The sequence below is a fragment of the Lepisosteus platostomus genome, chromosome 10, assembly GCF_059453375.1.
Source record: "Lepisosteus platostomus isolate fLepPlt1 chromosome 10, fLepPlt1.hap1, whole genome shotgun sequence".
Lineage (NCBI taxonomy): Eukaryota > Metazoa > Chordata > Actinopteri > Semionotiformes > Lepisosteidae > Lepisosteus > Lepisosteus platostomus.
In genome coordinates, this window is record NC_142620.1 from 40,161,335 (window position 1) to 40,181,868 (window position 20,534).

A 20,534-nucleotide genomic window follows, 5' to 3' on the forward strand; every position below is an offset into this window, starting at 1 on the left:
TTGGAGCACTGTGGGAAATACACCTTCCGTGTGTCTCTTTCAGTATTCTCTGGAAGTGGCCATGTTCCTTACAATTAAACTCTACTCAAACCGTGACTGGACTGCACTGTGAATCCTTGCAATCCTATAATATCACAGTGTTCCTGCGTAGAATGATCAGTTGTTGAGGTCTGCTGTGCATGATGTGTGGGACATGGACCATATTTTTCTCCCACCCTAGTCAGTTTTTGTCATGTGAACCCTTTGCCTCCGAAAGCAACAACAATGGGTTCTTTCTGCTCATGACTGGATAAGGAAGGGCACGATTTTAAAAATAAAAGAGATTCATATTCACACACACCTCAGTTACTTCAACAAATAAACCTGAGCAAACATCTCAAATCCATATCTCAAATGTGAAACTGGGCCGCGTCAGCGACAGCATTGAAATTAATCGTAGCTTTTCTGTGGGTGTTTACCATTTGAGACATGAGGTGATAAGTGATGTGAGAAAACATTTTTATTACAGTTAAACTCAACTGGGAGCTCAGCGAGACACAAGCAGAAAAGAAAAGGGGTGACAGCAGACAAATCCAATTAAAAAATGTCGCTTTCAACTCTACATTTTGCTATCCTGTTCAGCTTACTAGGTAGGTTACCTGCATCATAAATTCACACATACATTTTAAGAATCTCTGGGATTTGCTATGTTTTTGGAATTACCTGCTTCTTTTTGCTAGAAAGCAGCATTACATTAGCAGGAAAGATGAGCAGATGTAAGAAACAGATATTCAGCTGTCATTGTAAATGTATTTGAACAGTTTTATAACGGTTAGAAAGAGATCATGTTAGCTATTTTTCACTTGGAATGGAGGCTAAATGGATCTCACCTGGAGTTGAGATGGTCTTAATATCTATTACAATTTGAACATTTGTTGTGAATAATTTTCACTGAATGTAATGCTAACTTGCACCAGTTGGATATTTAACTTTTATCAAAATTGGAATACAAAAATATTACAAAATGTTTTTCAGCTCTGCATTCCATCCAGGTTTTGGAGGGAAAATGGAGCTTTAACTGAAAGGGAGAACTTTTATTTCAAATATTACAATGGGTGTTGAATTGTTAAAAGAAAAATGAATCGCTTTGCTAAAAGTGGATTTTAAATCTTAAAATTAATTTCTTGGTTATATTTGGTATACTTGCTGGTAATATTTGAAATACTACTATTGTAAAGACAACTAGAATATTTTTTCTGACTAAAATGAACAGCCAGGAGTTGTAACTTTATTCATTATCATTGCATATATTATATTATATTCATTTTTATCTCCTTCTGAGAAGGGTAAGGCTGTGTAAGCATTCATGTGGAGGAATACAATTTTAAGATCTACAGTATGTTTAACAATTGCGTCTTTATTGTAGTCTATTTTAAACAACTTCAGATTATTTTTTCTTATGGATAGAAAAAACAGTTCAGTACATTATCTGGTGAAAGACTTTGCAGAATTAAAAGGAATTAAAAGCTTGGATATTGCAGTATTCATGATAGGCCTTACCACTTTTCACTGGAGCTCTGGGGCCTCAGTGGTGCTGCAAACCTTCTCTGTGTAAGAGTAAATGCTAACATCTTTCTACAGTCCTTCCCAGTTCAGATTCCAACCCTGGTAGCAATCACCACTGCATGTTCTTATTAGCATTTCAGTAAAACTCACCAGAAGACACCACAATTGTGACTTTTACCATTTATTACCATTAATTCACAAGTGACTCATCATTGGTACTGCTTCAAGGGTCAATTCCATCTTACTTGAAATAAATTGGAATTTAGAATTTTTCATATTTACCTAGAAACATTAATGAAGTAGATGATTACTCTTGTAAGTCCCTTATAACATTGTGGCCATTCTGCTGCGTTTTTGTTGTGGTTTGATCTGTGATTGACTCTATTATTTTAATATAACATCTCATGGATTGGAGGCAGGATTAGATTTTAAACATTTTTCAATAGAAATTAATTTTTAAATAGAAGTTAATAATAAATATCTGAATAAATAATTTTTGAAGGCAATTGATTTGGAATTATTTAAAACAATTGGTATAATTTTGATCATAGCTGTATTTTGGGAAAAATCTATTGATGTGTATTTATTTTTTATGCTTTTTAATTGATAATTGTTGTAGTCGCCTCATGGATTTATTGAGGTCATAATTTTTCTTCTAAAACAAAGATTTTCTTCATGTGGAATGCTAGTAGTAAGGAAACTCTAGCCATAGGTTTTTGTCCCTGTTGAAGGCTTGAGTTTGCCAAAATATAGATAAGCGTTAATACATAATTTTGAAGCAGAGAGAAAGTATGTCCAATTGATTCTACTACTTACATTGTTGTTGTTTTTTTACCGTACAGTGCTTATAAAATCTTTGCATGCACAGTTATTTTCTTTTTCCTTTTTAATAATTTTTTTTATTATTTGAAAGGTTGATTTTGAATAATGCCTATTTTTATATTGTTGTTTCGATTTTTTTAGGAGGTTCTCATTTAGTCATCGTCACAATTCCAGAAAAAAATATAAATGTAACTGACGGCCAGTCTGTGACTCTCCTGTGCACTTTCACCACTACGGCATCTGAGACAAACTTGAATATTCAATGGAGTTTTATTTCATCAAAGTCTATGACCCCTGTCCAGGTATGATGATATAAAGCATATGTCATTCTCAGTTTGCAAACAATCATCATTACTGTATATATTATTTGAATATTTCTAAAGCATATATATATTAAGTAATGATTTTGTGTTCACAATTAGGACTGCATTTTAACTGGAAGAATATAGTTGCTGTTAAATGTTGTTTGTGATTCACCATCTGTAATGAATAAGACTAAGACAAATAATAGCAGCACATACTTCGTTTATTCCCTCATGGAAACATCAGTTATTCTACAGCATATGACAGTAAGAGATGTTCAGAAAGAATAAAAGTACAAAAAGCCCATCTACTGTAGGTCCTTTAGTTTCTAGAAGCGAATTATTTTGCCATTTCATCAAACAGCATACAGTAGTATCAGCTTCGACAACATGCTGATGGCTAGGAAGCTTATTTTAAAATCCCACAACCTTTTTTATTCTAATTTCAGTTTCAAATCTGCTTAATCAAAGTTTGCTCTTATGGCCACTGGTTTATGGTTAACATTTGATTCTGAAGATGTCCATTGAGTTGATTGTCAACATCTTTCAGGATTCCGAATCAGATCCTAGTTGAGGATTTGCACACAATTGCATGCTATTGCAACGTACAATTTAACATAACATCCCTCTATTTTAATTCAATACTTTTAAATGTGGCCTAATATTTTGCTACATGTTATTGCGTTTCGGGATTGACTAGAGAAAAGTGTTGCATCAATGTAAACAGACTCTTACTTTCACATACACTAGGTGGGTTCTCCAAGCTCAGAGTTTCCATCATATACTATACAGTATGTATAGTTTATCCGTTGTTTTAGAACATGCTTATGAACGCTGAACTGCTTTCTTCTTTCAACTAAAAAACAACAAATTGTGGAATAATTTGTTTTGATTTTTTAATGATTCTTCAATACTTTTCTCTGGGATGTCTTCAAACAAATAAACATAATTGTGCTTAATTAATTTGGCAGTATACATCATGTGCTATCACAGAAGTAACTACTTTTAATAAGTCTGGGAAACAAAAAAGGGGAGGGGAAACATACAAATTTAAGGGCAGTGTTTCAGTCGCAGAATACAATGCACAACGCTTCATAAAATATGAACAATACTTTTAATTTGTCTAATCTCATAATGAAAAAATGCTTGGGTTTCGATCAAGATTTTCTGGAAACCCATTAACATAATTATATGACACAGCAAAAAAAAATACTGAACACAAAAGAGAAAAAACAACCAATTATAAACTAGAAACTTGGCCATTAGAAAAAATGATTGCCAAGTTGCAAAAAACATTGGTTGAAAAAGTGACTTGTAAGAAATCAGTGGGGCCTTTGATGGGTGTTGCATGTTGTTTGGTACCATTATGAACCAGCAGCAGATCATGTTGTGAAGTGTGAAATTTTACACCTAATGAGTCAAGGGGGACCTTTTCTGCCCAGAGTAACTAAGGTTAACACCCCTTGTCTTTTGCAAATTGTCAAGGGACGTTTAATGTACAAGTAGTCAGGAAATCAGTTTAACACTTCAAACAAAGAATGCCAACTTTGATATCACCACGTCTCCTTTGGTTTGGACATTCTGGTCCATAGGGAAAAGTGCCACCTACTGGTCCATCAACACTACTTACAGTACAACAGCAACCTGTTTTTCTTCTTTCTGTTTTGAAAGGGTTTAAGGGTCTTATTTTATAGTATTGACAAGAACCAAGCTCTTTTTCTCAGATCTGACAACATCAGACTACAAAAATTGCTACTGTACTTCTTGAAAATAAGGCTGCTTGAAAATAAGAATGCATTTAAAATGTATGGAGTTCTTACATTTTAATCAAAAAACTTTACAACTGACGTAATGTATGCTGACAATGAAAAATACAACTGACAATGTATTTATGTACTGTATATGCAGACACTATTTTTATTAAAATTAGCACTTGTTTGAAACAATACCAAAAGCTGGTAGGGTTCAAGTCACTATCTTCTGTTTAAAGTTATTTATGACTCACCATATATAATGAATCATAGACTAACAAAACTATTTGCTGAATATTCTCAGTTTACTCCCCCATGGAAAGGAAATTTATTCTATATGACAGTAAGAGATGTTCATAAAGAATGTAAGTACAAAAGATCCCATCAATATTGCAGTTTCAAATAACTATCTGATCTGAAAACTTTTTTTAAAGGAAGCAAATTTCAAATTCCCACAAGCCTTTCTGTAAAATTTTTTGTCTTCTGTTTTGTGAGTTAGTTTCTGAGATCTGATAGAATCAAGCTACAAAGTGCAATTACTGTTGGCTGCTTGAAGATATGAATGTTTAAAATGTATAGAGTTCTTAAATTTTAATCAAAAAGACTCTACAACTGACTTTAGTTGAGATTGTAATAAAACACTATTATATACATCCTAATCTAAATGTTTTTAAAATTAAAAATACAAAAGATGATAAGGTTCAAATCTAGATGGATGTAGATATATGCACTTGCAAAACATTAATCTGCTACACAACAAAACTTTTATATCTCAAAAAGTTGAGTTAACTAGTACTTGTATTAAATAATAATGTTACTGGAGTTAAAGCTTTTTATCCTCATCATTCTTATCCTTATCCTTCTGATGATAGTGGTTTCGCCACAGTAGCAGGGGATAGTTCTTTGATTTCCATACTTGACGAAAGACAAATTAGTTCAGGTGGGTAGCTGCGTCAGCATGCGTAGGCTGCAAAGGAACAAGTAATAGGTTTATTCCATGCTGAAAAAAAGAAGAAAGAGAACACAACGTTTCGGCCGTGGAGCCTTCTTCAGGTGTGAGAGAGACAGGGCAGTAGGTAAAGGTAAAGTAGCGGCAGAACAAAGGTAGGGAGGGGGGAGGAGTGAGAGGTGGGAGCAGGGGACAGAAAGAGAGGCCAATCAAGAGGTGTGAAGTCAGAAGTCAGAATGGGTGCAGAGAGGTGTGAAATGAAACTTCCAATGAATGGAGAAAATTTAAAAGAACAGTAGTCTGTCGTTAAGAGAACGGAGAATGTGTGATCCTAGCTGCAGAATAATTTTGGTTTCAGTGGTCTTTCTGATGTATGAGTTCGGAAAACCGTCTTTGAGAACACAGACGGAGAGATTAGAGTGGTCGTGGCCATCAGAGGTGAAATGAGAAACAATGGGCTTGGAGAGATCTTTAATCTTCACAGCCCTGACGTGTTCTCTGAAGCGGTCTCCGAGTCTCCTTCCTGTTTCTCCAATGTAGATGGCTGGGCATTTATGGCTGGGAAAGACAAATTAGTTGCACTTTTGTAAATTAGATTCCTCTCCTTTATTGTTCTAAAAAACAATAAGAACAGGTACTGTCACAACAGTTCTCTAACTTCAGATTTAGGTCTTCAGGTATTTTTAATGGACAGTTTCAGATTAGGCATATAAAGCATTGCAGTACTATATGTAAAAATACTTCTGTAGGCAAGAAGATCAATTATCAAAGATTAAATAATTATGCTCATTTTAAAACATAAATTTATTTAAAAAAATATTTTCTTAAGTTAAACATATTTAATCATCAAAATACCCAGCTTGGTATTTGGTATTTCTGGCTTATCTTGATATTGACATACGTAAATAGCAATGAATGGATCGATAAATGGAGTGTCTGGTTATATCTGCTATTAAAAAAAACAACATAGAGTAAGCATCTTTTTTTTTTACACGACAATGTGTGCTTCTTAAGCAGTTTACCATACATGTTTGTCACCAAAGAATTTGAAATCTGAAAGTCCTGTCAGACAAGCCTGGTGTAATAATGTCATCAATACATTAATATGTAATTAATACACGATAAGTAATCATGTACAATACGTAATCATGTAGCTTGGCTTTTGGACTACCCCCCGCTCTCCATCAGCCAAGCACTTTCAGGGAATATTCAGATTTTCTTGGCTCATCCAGTTAACACCATCATTCTTGTCTATACAGACATTCAGTAAAGCATTTAAAAGAGGCCTGTTTCCCTGTTTTGAAGTGTAATGGTATTTTAATATAGAGGTTAATATTTTCAGTTATGGAGCACAGAAACGGTACAAATATTTTATTCAGTTATTTAATGGACTGTAATGTAACTTGGAACAGTATAGTGCACCATACTGAATCCAGAGGAAATTGCAGGAAATCCATGATCAAAACACAGTCAAGCCAAGGTAAAATAATGAAAATCCTATGTTAAACATACAACAATACACTTTCATATGGGTACTAACCTAACCAGAAAATTAGTCGATCAGCCAATAGAAAGTATCCTTATTGGTTGAATTTTTTTTCAATACAAATAACAGAGAGTGTGGTTCATCATCTGAGTTGATTACAGCTCTCAACTAGGTAGAAGAACCGTAGAACTGTTGTTCTATAGTTAACAAAGCAAAATCCACTGCATCATTTCATTTTTAAATTCAGTTTTTAGGCAATTTGGGATAATTAAGAAATCTTAAAATTCTGATGTAATTCTATTGTAAATTTCTCTCCTGTAGGGAATATAACTAAAATGGAAGTATTACCTACTAGCTACCTATTAACTGGATCATATCTCAATCCACTTTAGTGCAATACTGGACTTAAATATTGCAAGTTCCATTTTTAAGCCAGGGGATGGTTACTGTTCTCAGACAATCAGTCAGTAACATTTGCACACAATAAGCTTTTTGTAGAGTTGAAATTATACCAGCTTAGGTCACTTAAATATCATATTTGTCATCTCAACGATAGATTCTCAGACTAGCATATTTTCACCCAATACAGCCTTCACTGTGCCCCAATGCTCAGAAATTGGATCAGTCTTCCAACAATGTTTGTCTTGACACGGTGTATGGGACTGATAAGCGTGGAAGATGTAGCTGGCAAAACCAGGTAAGAAATGCTCAGCATGGACATTTGTTCTACCCTGCAAACATGCGTTAAAGGGCAAAGTAGAGCATGTCCACTCAGTCACAAAAGGGCAGCCAAAGGAATAGACAGAAACAAGAAAGAGGTTTCCTTTGTATCAGGGAGAGAACAGTGGCATTCAGAACATTTGGGCTTGCAGGGGAATCAGAGCCAGAGCCTATCCAGGCAGGCAACAGGAACATGGCAGCATACACAGGATACAGTACATCCTGGATGGGACACCAGTCCATTGCTGGGTGGATACACACACACTCACACAGCCTACCAATATGTTTTTGGACATTGGGAGGAAACCCCCATAAACACAAGGAGAACATACAAACTGCAGATAGCACCCTAGGTCTGGAATCTAACCCAGATCTTCAGTGTTGTGAGGCAGCAATGCTAGCCCCCTGAACCACCGTGCATCTTAGGCTTCCTAAGCTTTTGCCATTCATCCTAAAATAATGTAACTTCCATTTACAACTTCTGCTAACTGTCTGCCTCCAATACCTGATAAATGTAATATTTCAAAGTACAGTCAAGAGAAAGATGCTCTTGATTGGGTTCACCAGTAAGAAACATATGCTGTGCTCAATTGTCCTCATGTTACAAACCTTAGGATGGTGCATATTGCTAGCCAACAGTAACCAGGATTCCAAAGCATGAACAGTGGTGCACAAATTGATCATTTTAAAAGATGAATGGGTCTGCACATTGGCCTAACTTTCTATCTCTTTCTCTTCAAGAAAAAGGAGTCTTTGCTCTGTAAGATCAAAGTAGGTAGTGTGGAAGGCTCTGAAGGTGTGAAGGCAGCATAGCTGAGGGAAAAGTTCTGCACATAAGCAATTTTTTTATGTACAGATTTGCGATTTATGTTCCAATGAAAGTGTGTTGCCTACAATATCTTTCAAAAGTCAGATTCAGGTCTGAACTTTGATTGGACCATTCAGGGATATTCGCCTTGCTCTTGTTAGACACTCCAGTTCAGCTTTGACCTTGTACTTTAAGTCAGTACCCTGCTAAAAGGGAATTACTATCCCAGTTTACTAAGGATGTAAGATTCTGCCATATAGGCCAGCATTGTTGAGTGACTAGGATATTGTTTGCTCATGGACATATTCTCAGTAGTTCTTTCAAAGCTGCCTCATAGAGTCACCCTGACTGCTTAGTTTTGAGGAATAGTCTGATGATACACCTTCCACTTCATCATAATCAACTTTACCATGCTCAAAGGACTATTGAGTATTTTTAAAATGTTTTTGTACACTTCTCCTGCGCCATTCTACAACTTTATGATGATCTTCAAAGTTGAATCTTTTCTAAAAAATAATTGCCTGTATGAGCGATCTTACAGAGACTGGTGGATTTATTCTGAAATAATGTCAACCACTATTATTTCACACAGGCAGAGGCCATTCAACTAATTGTGTGACTTTGTCAAAGCACTTTTGTGCTCATAAACCAATAAGATTTGTCATAGCAAATGCGGTGAACACTTAATAAACATCACAATAAACATGTTTTTGATTATTCTTTGCAGTTTTGCTGACATTTAACTTTTCACCCATAAGTGTTTGGTGTGAGCATTCAAGTTTGAATTGAAAATATTCACTTTAAAATGTACTGCATGTGTATATAATTTGGAATTCAGAGAGACTGAATCTTTGAAGATGAGACATCTTTGGAAGGAGTTTTTAAAGTAACTGTATTGTAGAGAAGCCCTGTACTAGATCATAGATCCAGCCAAAATATTGTTTAGTTCTCTGTATGCATTTTAAATTCAGGGAATTTTCTAATCCTTAACCTTCAACTGAGATCATTCTGACCAAATGAGGAGAGTTCTCTCTTTCTTGACCAATGGAGAAAAGCTCAAGCTCTGTGATGGAAAATAGTTATCCATAAACAATGGAATATGAAGTAATCTGAGAATCTACCTCCTAGAACTGAAAAACAAAATTATTTCTCTATAACCTACTGTAAGTTATCTCCTATAAAAGAGAATTCAACCTTGACATGAGGGGAATACATGCTAGCATTGGAGGGTCAGAAAGTTTCTAGTTTTCTTTCCACCTGAACCCTTAATTTAATAATTTTATGTTTAATTGGATAAGTTGAAGACTTTTCTTGTTCTTAAGAAGCTGGGGATTTAAATAGACCTATAAAGACTGCTCGACAGGTGCCCTTGAAGATCAGCATGGGCTCCTCTTACAAAAGAAGAATCCAAAGTGCTCATTCACAGCGCATATAGAGAGGCTTTTAATTAAAAACAAGTGCAATGCATCCTACTCATTACCCATAAACTTGTGAAAATGCATGTACTTAAACGTTTTATGGAGCTCTGTTGGAGTTTCTAAGCTTGTATTAGGCTGCCCTCTTGTGGCTCAACACAATATAGCCAGTCTGATTCTCAGCTGTGACAGTGTGCAGGTTAACAAAATTACTGAAAAAGCTCAATTTAAAAATACACATATATATACATAGAAAGTAGAGGATCAGTTAACCTAAAGAAAATCAGATCAAAACAGACCGAAATGATTCCCCACAGAACAATATTCTGTAAAAGCTAAAGTAATTAATGTTTTATGAAGACAAAGCACCAAAGTAAATGTCAGCTCTTAGAACAAAAAGGACAATATCTACAACATTAGAGAAAGGAAAGAGTAGTTAGACTCAGCTCTAACTGCTGATTAAACTTGACATTGCTCATTGGGACCTTTTTTTAAGTTTCAGTAACTGGTATGCTCAATCTTTTTCAAAATTTACTCTTTATGTCAGGAACTAAAAGTAGTCCAGCATTCGAGTAAATAAAATTGAGAGTTTGCCATAACAAAAAACATTTTGTCATGACTGTCCTTTCTTTAGGTTGATTACAGTGGTTATTAAGGTTGCAGTTTGAGGATATGGTTCCTTTCACCTGGCAATCCCTGTTAACAGAAACTGACTCCTGGGGAGCTCACTGTAATAAATAATGTCACTACACTGATAACACTGACCACTTGGCGTGTAGTCTGTTGTTTATTATATTCGGGAAGCTTTGAAAAGTGCAAGCAGGACTGTTACCTCAACCTGACTGCAAACTTTCAAAGCTGCTTTAAATAATATTGATTTCCCTAAGAGGTGACACTTACGTTTATTTTTTTTGACCTCAAATTGCTTTTATTACTGTTGATGTATTTTTTTACATTAAACTACTACTGAATTAAATTTAGAAATAATACAAATGAATCATTTATTAAATAATTGACCCTTTTGAACCCGTTTAAGCGATTAACCTTATGTGGGTGAAGGAGGGAACTCCAAAAGAGTTGCACATTTAAAAAAAAGATGAAAGACGGTTTTCCTCTGGTTTTGACTAATATGATCAAATTAAAATGGTCCATTTATTTACATGAGACATAAATATCAAATTAAGATTTTGTAGATTGCAATACCATGTGACTTTAGCTCACGTCATTAGTGTCAAATACCAAATTATTTGTATGTGTGCAATAAGTTGCTTTTTTTGTCTAAGTCACATATTTGTGTCAAACTGACCACATAAATTAACTATGGATTTGTGTTGCAGACAAGTGGTCAACTAAGGTCAACCATCATGCTAATTGAATGGATTTTCTTAAAACTGTGCACAGTTGCATACAATATGTCACGGATGTCCGAAAGGTCGAACGGTGGAATGGCAGGAGAGCGTAAAAGACCCTATGCGTAGCGGCGAGACAGGGGTTAGCCCGGGCCCGGGTTCAGGAAATGCCGTATAGAAACCTATGCCCTCAGGTAGTGGACGTGGGGTGACCTGGTGCTAGGCGGGTCTCAGGACATCCGAACGTCAATGCTGAGCGAAAGCAAATGAAAGGCCCAGAAATACAAAGCCCGAGAGAGAGAGAGAGAGAGAGAGAGAGAGAGAGAGAGAGAGAGAGAGACACCGGAAGGACAAGGACAGCAAAGCACCGGAAATAAGAGACAGGACAGAGAAGGAGCAGCCAGAGGGCGTGACCCAATACCTGAGGTTACTGTACATTTCCCCTTAGTATTACCCTCTAGTGTCTAGTTTTGAACAAAGCAGTTCATTGAAAGTAAATACCCTACCTAAGGGATAATGTCTCCACTTATAATACCTATTTTATATTATAATACAATAGGTATATCATACAATAAGGCTCTATTCCTCAGGACCCTTCGTATCTCGTGGTTTTCTTACTAACTGAACACTTAGTACCTAGTCTTGCTGTTATTTTATTTTTTCTTTTGCTATTTTTTTCATTCTATTCCACTTGTACTGTACAGCATGAGGAGAATAAGTATGGGCAGGAAAGCCCACCCATTAAGTGTTTCATGATTTGTCATGCTGCAGGATGAGCAGGGAGGGATCTGTCTAGCTAATTGCAGCCTTATCACTGGTGGTTCCATTTCTCCTCAAACTGTTTAATAACATGTATATCCCTCATAACTGTTTAAGCAACCCTCAAGATACTTTTTCTTAATTAATGATGATGATAATAAAAGGAAGCTTCCATCAAATACTGCCTATTCAGTTGGTGGTTAGCTGGTTAGGATGCGTGTGAATCCTGGCATCTGTTTTACATGAAAGCATTTGTTCAGATTCAAGTCACTTTTGTTACTGAATGCTAATACTAATATTAGTAATACTAATACTAATTAATAATAGTAATTAGTAATACTACTAATAATACTTATACATCAAGAGAAAGTATGAAATCCACTGATACAGAAGTAATGTTAATGTCTTTAGTATATTCAATCTTTTAACAACTTGAAACTCCTGGCAAAAACAAGTAAATATTTAATGGAATGGCTTGTTTAGTCTGCATAACCAAGTTCAGATCATCTAAAACATACACAATACAGGGTTCTTAAATGCCTGAAAGCCAAGAAACCCTGGAGAAATGAGAGATTGGCTTTCACTCCTTTTTTAATTATTGAAATGCTTCCTTTTCAGATCTATTACTATGAAGCCGGCCAGACTTTCCTTTCTAAGCAATTTCAAGGAAGACTTGGTAGAGTGGCTGGACATAACAACGCTTCAATAACCATCAACAATACACAGCCTTCAGACTCTGGAATGTATACCTGTGAAGTCAACAACATGCCTGACTTTCAGGGGCACAACCAAGGGAACATCTTTTTGTCTGTTTTAGGTAATTTTCATTTTAAGTTTTACATTGTACTCCACCAGATTTACTATATATATATAGCTCCCTGTATGTACTGTACAGTATATAGCTCTCTGGAGCACAGATGGAGATGATGGCAATTTCAACCTGTCATCATTTCTGATATAAATCTTTTAGGTCTAACCAATTAATCAAAACAGATTTCCCTCCTCCCTTTAAACTCAGGGGGTGGATTGTGCAGGATAAATTAGTTTTGTCTTTGTAAAAGGCTTTACAGCAAACTAAATTACTATATCATGTTTCTTGTGTGTTTATTACTGCTTCGGTTTGTTCAAAAAGGGCTTAAGGTATAGTTAACAAAGATTTACCTTTTCTATTTCCATTCTGAATCATCAAGAATCCTTTTTCAATACAGGTGGTCCTCTAGTGTAGTTCTAATTATTATTTCCATGACTATCCAAGTAATTAAAGTAGGACTTATTGGTCTATAATTATTTGTTCATTTTTATCAACTATTTTATGGATTGGTGCAACTTAACAATTTTCCAGTCAAAGGGTATTACCCCCAGTTTAAGGGATAGTTGAAAGAGTTTTATTAATGGTCTATGAATTACCTTTTTTCCATAGGTACCTATACCATTGCTTTTTTACAATTAGGCTGTGGAGATCTGTTTATCTTAATTCTTTTAATTATTATAACTAATTAATAACATTTGCATTTTCACTGCTAATACTATATAATATAGTTCTTTGACTTTACTCAAACTGGGTCAATTCTTAGTACTTGAGTGAAATATTCATTTAACATGTTTATTTTAATATTTTTTCCTCAGCTTTTTCTCTTTCATTGTCTAATCTTTTTTCCAGGATGTTTTTTTTTTTCTGAGAAAGTTTCTTCAATTATTGCTGTTTTTTTGCTTCAATAATGATAAAGAACAGATTGAGTTGTTTTAGCCTCCTTTTATTTCCTCTTTCTCTCGCTGCTTTTCTAACATCTGTTCTTACCAGTGTTTGAAGTTTATTACCATCTATTTCTTTAACGGGATGTTTTTAACTGTTCTGTAAAGTGCTTTCTTTTTCATTTTTGTCTTATTCAATAGCTTTGACTCGTGTTTTGTGATCTCACAACATTGCCAGAAATGTCTCCAGATAATGCTAACTGCTGTGGGTTCTAGAAATCTCATGGCATGAATAATGGCAGGTGCCTTGTTTTTCATGCCATGAAACTAGCACATGGGAGACGGGGACTACAGACATAATTGGAAAAATATTTTAAAAAATCTTTTGACACTCGCTCAGATTTACTTTTTCATATTCACATTTTATCATACTCACATGCAATCTCTTTATATGTTTATTTTTCTATCACAGTCAAACCTTCAACCCCTTTTTGCTCTGTCCATGGGACAGTGGAGTCAGGTCACCTTGTAACACTGACATGTCACTCTGAACACGGTACACCTCCTCCAGCCTACACCTGGAACAAAGTGGATAAAGAGACCAATAGAAACGTACTTGGGACAATGAGTAAGTTCATATGGACCGCAATGCATTTCAGTTCCATTCTGTATAAACACCAAACCCAAACAATCATTAACTTTAATTAAAACATTTACTTAATTATGTTAAGAAATACTATGTAGAAAATGCAGAATAAGATACATTAATATCCACTTCATCCTCCACAGTTTAAGTTAGCTTGCTTGTACAGCCAGTTTGCATTTTTGAAACTTTATGTAGTATTGTTGACAGATGCCAAGTAAGGTCTCCAAAGGGTTTGGGTTCTGAGACATCTATGGAAATAAAGACTGTCTTGATTGGCAGTAGATTACACTTTTATTAAACTGGAAATGTTTAATTGAAAACAGAAAACTTGAGATTGCCTGAATATATGACTCATATAATACAGATACTGAGAAGCACTAAAAATGCAACAGATTAGTATTAGAACAAGTACTATTTGTTTTTAATGCCTTTCACGAAAAAGACATATAACAAAATAGATGTTCGGGCTTTTCCTTTAAATTATTTTGACTTTATATGACATTTTCATTTTATTATTTTTTTATGTTGATTCACTCCTAAAAACAACCTTCACATGTGCGAGATGCTTAAAATTAAACAAAGAACACAACTTTCAACATGACCCTCTGTGCTTAAACATTTAGACATACTTATATCCTTTTCTTCTTTTTCAATAGACATCCAGACTGGAGTGATGAAAATTTCCAATCTGTCTCAGTTTGAGTTTGGACAGTACCAGTGCAATGCCTCCAACATCTTGGGGTCTGCAGTTTGCGTCGTTGAACTATACGAAGGTCATTTTAAGAAAAAGCTGCAGGAATAAAATCTTTTGGGTGATAAAATGTTGGAAAAGAATGTTGTGCTTTTTATCTTTGTTTACAGCCAGTTTCTAACAGGGCAAGATAATCTGTGAATGATTCAATAGGCCATAATTTGTCAAATACCCATGTAGGTCAAATCAATTTGTTCACAAGCAAATATTGAAAAATTAATAAAAGGATGATATCAGATTATGCAGATTATCAGGAACAGTATGGATTTAGAGAGGACTGGTCTTCTTTTAAGAGTTTTCTTAAAAGTTTAAAAAATGTAATAAATATATCTCTTTTAAAAGTTAGATTTCATTAAACAAGGAATGGAGTAAAGGTTTTGTGATTAGTAGATACTGTATGTTTTAGGTTTGCTGTAGAGAAGGTTTCCATTCTCTCCATGTATTAATGGGAATGTGCCAGTACACTGAATTAATTGTGATGATTCCACATTAAGAAAGATTGAAATTTGGAAAAAAATTGGAAGTGTTTAAATACATTTTAAAAGGAGGGCATCATGAAGTATGTGCATAGAAAAACTATTCTGTAAGATAATTACTAAAAAAATATTTAAAGGTGGGCAGCACAGTGGCACAGTGCTTAGTATTGCTGCCTCACAGAGCTGGGGTCCTGGCTTAAATTCCTGGGGTGCTATCTGTGCGGAGTTTGTATGTGCTCTAAGTGTTTACGTGGGTGTCCTCCAGGTACTCTGTTTTCCTCCCACAGTCCAAAGACATACTGGTAGGTTAATTGGCTTCTAGAACAAGTGGCCCTGGTGTGAGTGTGTTTGTGTTTTTCCCTGCGTGCAAGGGGCAGTGTGGTGGCTCTGTGGCTAAACATCTGTGCTTGTGGCTGGAAGGTTGCCAGTTTGTATCCCGCTGTCAGCAGAGGAATCCTAGTCTGTTGGGCCCCTGAGCAAGGCTGTTAACCCCAACTGCTCCAGAGGCGGCGTATAAATGGCTGACCCTGCGCTCTGACTCCAAGCTCCTTTCCCTGTCCGTGTGTCTCATGGAGAGCAAGTTGGTGTATGCGAAAAGACAAATACCTAATACAAAAAATTGTATATGGCCAATAAAGTGATCTTATCTTATCGGCAGTGGATCGGCACTCCTGTCTTTCACCAGTTGCTTGCTGGGATAGGCTCTAGCTCCCCTGTGACCCTGAAATGAATGACGTGGTTAGAAAATGAATTGATGGATATTTTAGGACAAGAAAAAAGGACTTTTAATCGTTGTCATTTACTCATTTTTATTTCATAACATTTAAATGCAGACAGTGCTCAGAAATACAGATATAGATCCATAACTTCACTGCCTTCTACTTGCCAACAGTTCCCCATGGGGCAGAGGTCGTAGGAGCGGTGATTGGGGCAGTTTGTGGAGCTGCACTCATTGGCCTCATCGTGTGGTACGTGACACATAAAATGAGGAGGAGGAAATACAAAGCTGGCAAAGCAGCTGCTACTGACATGGAGTAAGTAACCTGCATATTCTCAAAGCCAGAGAGTTTTTTTTAAATTAAAACAACAAAGAGAAACAGTGATTTCTATTGATTATTTTATGTCAAATACAATATAATACAAACCAGTGGCTGCAAAGAGATTCCTCTGGGCTGCAAGAGGAATAAGGCCAGCATCCCACTTTGACCAGGATTCCTCATGCCATGTGACATAATTAGTTGAGCACTGCCTGTGTTGAAGGGGTTCAGCTTGCTGCCTAACGGCAACTGCTTTGTCCAGCCTTGGGGTTTTGTCAGTGCATGCTCCATCATGCTGTTCAATGCTAACTGTAGTCTGGTAACTGCAGGACTTTCAGTTTGAATAAGAACAAAGTAATTCTGACATTATTTCAGAGGAAAGCCTGCATTCCTCATCCTGTCCATGCTGGTGTGAGGGCAGTAGTGGTAACCAATGTTAATATAATTAAGATACCATTGGCTTATGTATAACAATAATTCTATGATTTTCCTCTTTACACTGAGGAGCAAACGTATCCAAAAGTAACAATTTGAGAAAATCAAGAGGAGATTCTGGAGCTGTGATTGCCAGAAAATATGATTCCCAGATGTGAAAATACAAAAATGAAGTGCAATCAATAGTAAACGACCTCTAAGTAATTTTTTTAATTTCTTAGGTTAAGTAGTTCACATCAGGAGGAATACTGTATATGAACAATGTGTGGATATTGCTATTTCATGCTGAGTAATTCGCTGGGCTGATGGAGCTGTCATAACCCCCTTTTAATGGAGGATAAACTAGGCAGCTACTGCAAGCACAAAGGTGAAAAGGAGAGAGGGATGTGAAAAAATGTGCAAGCAAGATATCAGCAAGAAGCAGCACATTTGTACGGTACATAGTGTATGTAAGTGAAAGTGGGCGGGATTAGGGTTTGACCTCTTCTTGAACTTTGTTTTAAATTCTGTTTATGAAAGAGGTGTGGATTTGACATTTATGTTATACCGCACTTTTAAGACTCTGTTTTGTTTGAAACCACATACGACTCCTTGATGTGTTTTCTTTCTGCCAAAAGGGTGAAAGCACCGGTGGAAGATCCGGTGAAGTACCAATCCGTCCCCACTGCAGAGAATGAACCGGTCTCCAATGCTGCAGAAGTCCCACCAGAGTCCACACCTGGTGAGGACAAACCTGAGCAGGAAGAAGCATAGGTCACTGTGCTCATTTAAAGTTGAAAGGTCAGCCATCAAAACTGTCAGTTGCTTTCAACAAGCTTCTATCAATCACACCCAATTTACAACCTCATGTGACTGCACATCAAGAAGAATGTGTGGTCTCCTTCGTATCTTGATTCAAAACAAGGAAGTAAAATGTAAGACTATATTGTAAAACTCAGTGCCACCATTCAATTGAGTACATTGGGTACATTTAGTACATTGAGTCAAATTTAAAATTCCAAAGTTAACCGATTACAAAGTTTGCAAGGGAAAATATAAACTGATTAATCTAAGTGCACATTAAATACCATGGTCCGTTTTTGACTAAATCAGGACAGCAGTTAAAATATATCTGGAAGAATTGATGGTTTTAAATCTAGCCCGCTTTTACAGTTGTTTCAAAATAGTGTTCTTACAATGTTTAATTATTCATCAGGACATAAACATTAATTTCAACGCAGACCTTATTAATTAAAATGATTAATTTAAATAACATGTGACAAAGTCTTATTGTGCATTTACTAATCTGGTGTTACAAATCTACACTATATTGCGATCCATGTAATAAATCACATGATTATCTTCAAGAAAGTGAGAGGCCACTGGGTAAATCAAGTGTACCCATTGCACCTTCTTAAGGATATTTGTTTTAATGCACTTTTGGTCTTACTAACTTGCCTAACTTGTGCTTACTCGACTTAATTTTCAATATGGATTTTCTGTTCAATCCAATAGCACTGTAATACAGTATGTGACTTTTTGCATCCCTATACAGGTCAAAATAACCTGAAAGGATGTATTTTGTGTACTACAGTGGATGTTTCCATGCGGAAACACCAAATGCATTAGTAAAACCAAAAAACAAAGTAAAGCCAAACAATGCAGCTCTATAAAATATAATGCAGTGGTCACTCATTTTGTTGATGACTTTTCTCACTAGATACTGTATGTACTTGTGTATGTATTAAGTCCACATCTCTATAAGGAGGCATTTTGGAACCCAGTGCAATGCAATGAACACTGACTTAAACCTTTTATACAGTTATTGATTAATATGATCATTTATTGTATTTAAAGACATTTGTACAACTCTTGTGTATATATATATTACATAACTAAACATTGTACCGTCTTTGAATAAATCATTTGGTAGTGGTAACCAATTTAACAGTTTTACATTTTTAAGAGTTATGTGCACACAAGTCTATCTACTTTTAGATTATCTGGCTATCTTGATGGGCTATGTGATGTATATTTATAACATAAGCAACTTACAAATTGATTAATTAATGAGAAATAAGGATTATTTTCACATGGTATGTTTTATAGTGTTTAATGTTGAGTAAATTGATGTTCTAATAATGTTTTTTTGCCAACATTGATGGCATATAATTTTTACAATGGATTAGAGAGGGTGGTCATTTGATTGCTTTGATTTATTTCTGCTGGATATCACCTTGTTAACTTGGAGTGTGCATTCTTTTTACTTTGTTGAATGTTATAGCAATTCTCACATTCCTTTTTTACTATTTCAATCATGCCTGAAAAATTCTGAATGTGATTGTTCCCAATTATGTTTTTACCATTGCTACAGTATAACAGCTGCCAAAATAAAATAATTAGTTGGCTACAGTTTGTGTATGTTTGGCTATATGTACTGTGTGTTGTTCAACATATTTTAAATTGGAAGTAATAAAGGTTTTTGAAAATAATGAACTATATCAAAGAGTACTTTGTCATTTTAACATCTCATTTAAACTAGTTTTCTAGATATTTATCTATTTTTGAATTCCTGTGAAGCCTATTAGATAATTTTTAACAAAATCCGCTTCATAAATAAGGAAAACTTTTTTATTTTTTAGCATTTTTCTTTGCACACATATTTCTGCTCCCAATTCAAAGTTTAAGGGTATATGTTAATAAAAATGACCAGCTTTGGTTAGTACTTGGACTAGCTCTGCACTATTACTAGGCCTCTTGGTCATCACTGAATTTGCAAACAGGTGTCCTGAAGTTTTTCAGGACCCTATGCAGACGGCAGAATCCGGAGGGGAGTGAGACAAACACGGGGAGAGAAGACTAGGATCGGGGCTGGCTCGGCAGGGCGTGGTTCAAGGCAAACAAGTCCAAAGGGAGTTCGTAGGGTAATCCAGAGTAGGCAAGAGCCCATAGCCGGGTAATCCATCCAATACAGAGATGGAGCGGGATCCAGTGAAGGGTCGGGGGATTAAAAAAGGGGTAATGGAGCCAGGCACTCCAAGCCCCAGACCCAGATGGTCAGGACGCCGTTGCGAAGCCTATGCCGTCGGGCGACTCCTGGACTCGCTGGTAGGCAGGTTTCCGGGCGTCCATCTTCCAAAGCTGAGCCTGGAATGGTGGGAGCATCTGGCTTTTGTTGGGAGGGGCTGGAACAGGAGGGCGGTACCAAAAATCAAGACAAACAAGAAAGAGCCGGAGCATCCTTAAGAGTAGGGACTTACGATCGTGAGTTTCTTTCAAAGAGTTTCTTTCAAAGGGTCACTCAAATAAAATTCCAATGGGGCACGATTAACAGTGCGAGGCAACAGTTTGAAACCAGACTTCTTCATGCACTCCACTATAGCCCTAACAGTGGGGACCATAGCCCTCAGCATGGACATCGAAATTCTCACAATGGCCACTGTAACCCTCACCATTGGCACTGTAGCCCTCAAAATGTGTTCTGTAACTTTCACAATGGGCACTTTAACTCTCACGATGGGCACCATAGCCCTTACCACTTAGGCACACATTCTCATCTAGCAGAATTGTGCTGATGATAAGAGCCCTATTGTTAGAAACGCCAAAAAGACC

At 36.1% G+C, this 20,534-nt stretch overlaps 1 protein-coding gene across 2 annotated transcripts; it reads left to right on the forward strand.

Moving 5' to 3' along the window:
• The first annotated feature begins 466 nt into the window (after window positions 1-466).
• On the forward strand, window positions 467-19,414 carry LOC148653702 (V-set and immunoglobulin domain-containing protein 1-like). 2 transcript variants are annotated; one of them, XM_088648984.1, is made up of 8 exons: window positions 467-629; window positions 2,509-2,669; window positions 7,445-7,552; window positions 12,525-12,723; window positions 14,071-14,226; window positions 14,901-15,017; window positions 16,364-16,505; window positions 17,561-19,414. In XM_088648984.1, exons 1-8 carry the CDS (start codon window positions 584-586, stop codon window positions 17,694-17,696), a joined length of 1,065 nt encoding a protein of 354 aa, XP_088505110.1. In that variant the 5' UTR covers window positions 467-583; the 3' UTR covers window positions 17,697-19,414. The 2 variants fall into 2 exon arrangements, with proteins under 2 accessions (XP_088505110.1, XP_088505111.1); XM_088648985.1 differs by lacking the exon at window positions 7,445-7,552 and having other exon boundaries at window positions 474-629.
• Window positions 19,415-20,534: the final 1,120 nt, after the last annotated feature.

Bases quoted from the DNA above. Each gene is read 5' to 3' on its own strand.
- LOC148653702 (XM_088648984.1), top strand. From the start codon at position 584: ATGTCGCTTTCAACTCTACATTTTGCTATCCTGTTCAGCTTACTAG. The intron at 630-2,508 runs GTAGGTTACCTG...CGATTTTTTTAG, and splicing joins TATCCTGTTCAGCTTACTAG to GAGGTTCTCATTTAGTCATC. The intron at 16,506-17,560 runs GTAAGTAACCTG...TTCTGCCAAAAG, and splicing joins GCAGCTGCTACTGACATGGA to GGTGAAAGCACCGGTGGAAG.